Source organism: Penaeus monodon, chromosome 31, assembly GCF_015228065.2.
Source record: "Penaeus monodon isolate SGIC_2016 chromosome 31, NSTDA_Pmon_1, whole genome shotgun sequence".
NCBI classification, from domain to species: domain Eukaryota; kingdom Metazoa; phylum Arthropoda; class Malacostraca; order Decapoda; family Penaeidae; genus Penaeus; species Penaeus monodon.
In genome coordinates, this window is record NC_051416.1 from 2530316 (window position 1) to 2531775 (window position 1460).

The 1460-nt window shown below is 57.1% G+C and overlaps 1 protein-coding gene across 1 annotated transcript in view; it reads left to right on the top strand.

The window, feature by feature from the left end:
- The window catches only part of LOC119592987 (atrophin-1-like), a gene marked incomplete in the record, with an annotated part of 19643 nt that overhangs the window by 15319 nt on the left and 2864 nt on the right, over window positions 1-1460 (top strand). Inside the window, 2 exon segments of the mRNA XM_037941871.1 lie at window positions 47-675; window positions 895-1460. Of these exon segments, the coding sequence (XP_037797799.1) occupies window positions 47-675; window positions 895-1460 (1195 nt within the window).

The following is a 1460-nucleotide window of genomic DNA, read 5'->3' on the forward strand; positions in this document are numbered from 1 at the left end:
TTCGTTACCACGTGAACTCCAGCCTCTAACTCGCCTCCTTCGGCAGGTCTGTTCGCGGTGTTGGGCGTCCTGACGGCGGCCGCGGCTCAGTCTCTCTTCGACGGCATCGACTTCACCCTCGGGGCCAGTGACGCCGAGACCTCGCCTCCCGAGGGCACGTCGCTCTTCTCCCTGGACGCCCGGAGTGAAGGGGGGCAACGGGAGTCTCTCTTCGGCGGCGTCAAGATGTCCCACAGCCTCAAGGAGCTCGAGGAAGAGGGAGTACCGCTGGGGTCCCTAGAGAGCTTCAGGCCTTCGAGGAGGGCGAGTCTCTCCGAGCTTCAGGTGACGAGTCGGCCTCGTCGGCCTCCCTCCGGACGTAGGGTGGCCTCCGCTACCGTGTCGGTCGGGCTGTCGGGGGCGCAGGGTGCCTCCGGGAGCTCCCTGTTCGACACGGTTCCCTTTGCTGGGGCGAATCCTCACCAGGATCGAGGCTTTGGGTCCGGCAGCAACCCCCTAAGCAGGAGTACTGGCAGAGGGCCAACTCCGTTCCATGACACCCCTGTTTACGATGCACCTGCTTCTCATGATGATTACCCCGAGGATTATGTGGACGACTATGAGGACGCGGAGACGCAGCCCTCGAAGTCCACGCACAGGTTCCTTCTGCCTTCCGACCGGAACGATGAGTACAGAGTGAGTATGAGAGTAAATTAATAGAGACTCGGAATAAGATCTTTAAAAATACAGAACACTTTGATTTCATTACATATCTTACCAGATGATATAAGTCATCCCTGAAGATCGTTAGGCTTGTTACTCTCTCAAGAGATTTGTTGATTAATCAGAATCCTTTAGACAGACCTACCTCGTATTCTCACGGCTCGCCTAACACGAAGCCTCCTCTCGCGACAGAGCAACGAGAGCGACGACGGGCAGTCCACCTCGCGCGCCCTCCAGGTCCTGGCTCGGTCGGCGCAGCAGTTGGCGGCCGCCCTGGAGGAGAGGCAAAGCAGCGACTACCACTCCACTTTCCCCCACCAAGTGCAGGGAGACTTTCACTCCGTCCTGGAGACTCTGGCCTCCAAGAACTCCGGATCCAGAGGGACAGGAAGCGAAGGAGCCGACGGAGAAGAAGAGCCGCCCTTTTTAACGGAAGAGGATTTGTCGAAACTCTCCAAACTTTTCGGCTCCTTGGAGGTTGATAGCAAGGAGGCTGCGGCTCCCTTCGGCAACCAAGACGGAATGGATGAAAAGCAGATTGCTGAGATCAGGCGGAAGCGACTTGAAGACCTGCGCCTGGCTCTCGAAATCATTAGGGACTTCGAAGAGCCTACCTCTGAGGGCGACGAGGGAGACGAGGAATTCGAGTTGATGTTGGCCAAATCACTCTTCAATAAGAAGATCAACTCCCTGACCGAGCTGAACAGGAAGCAACGAGACTCTTTGGATTCTCTGATGGAAAGCATGAGGAGCAGACG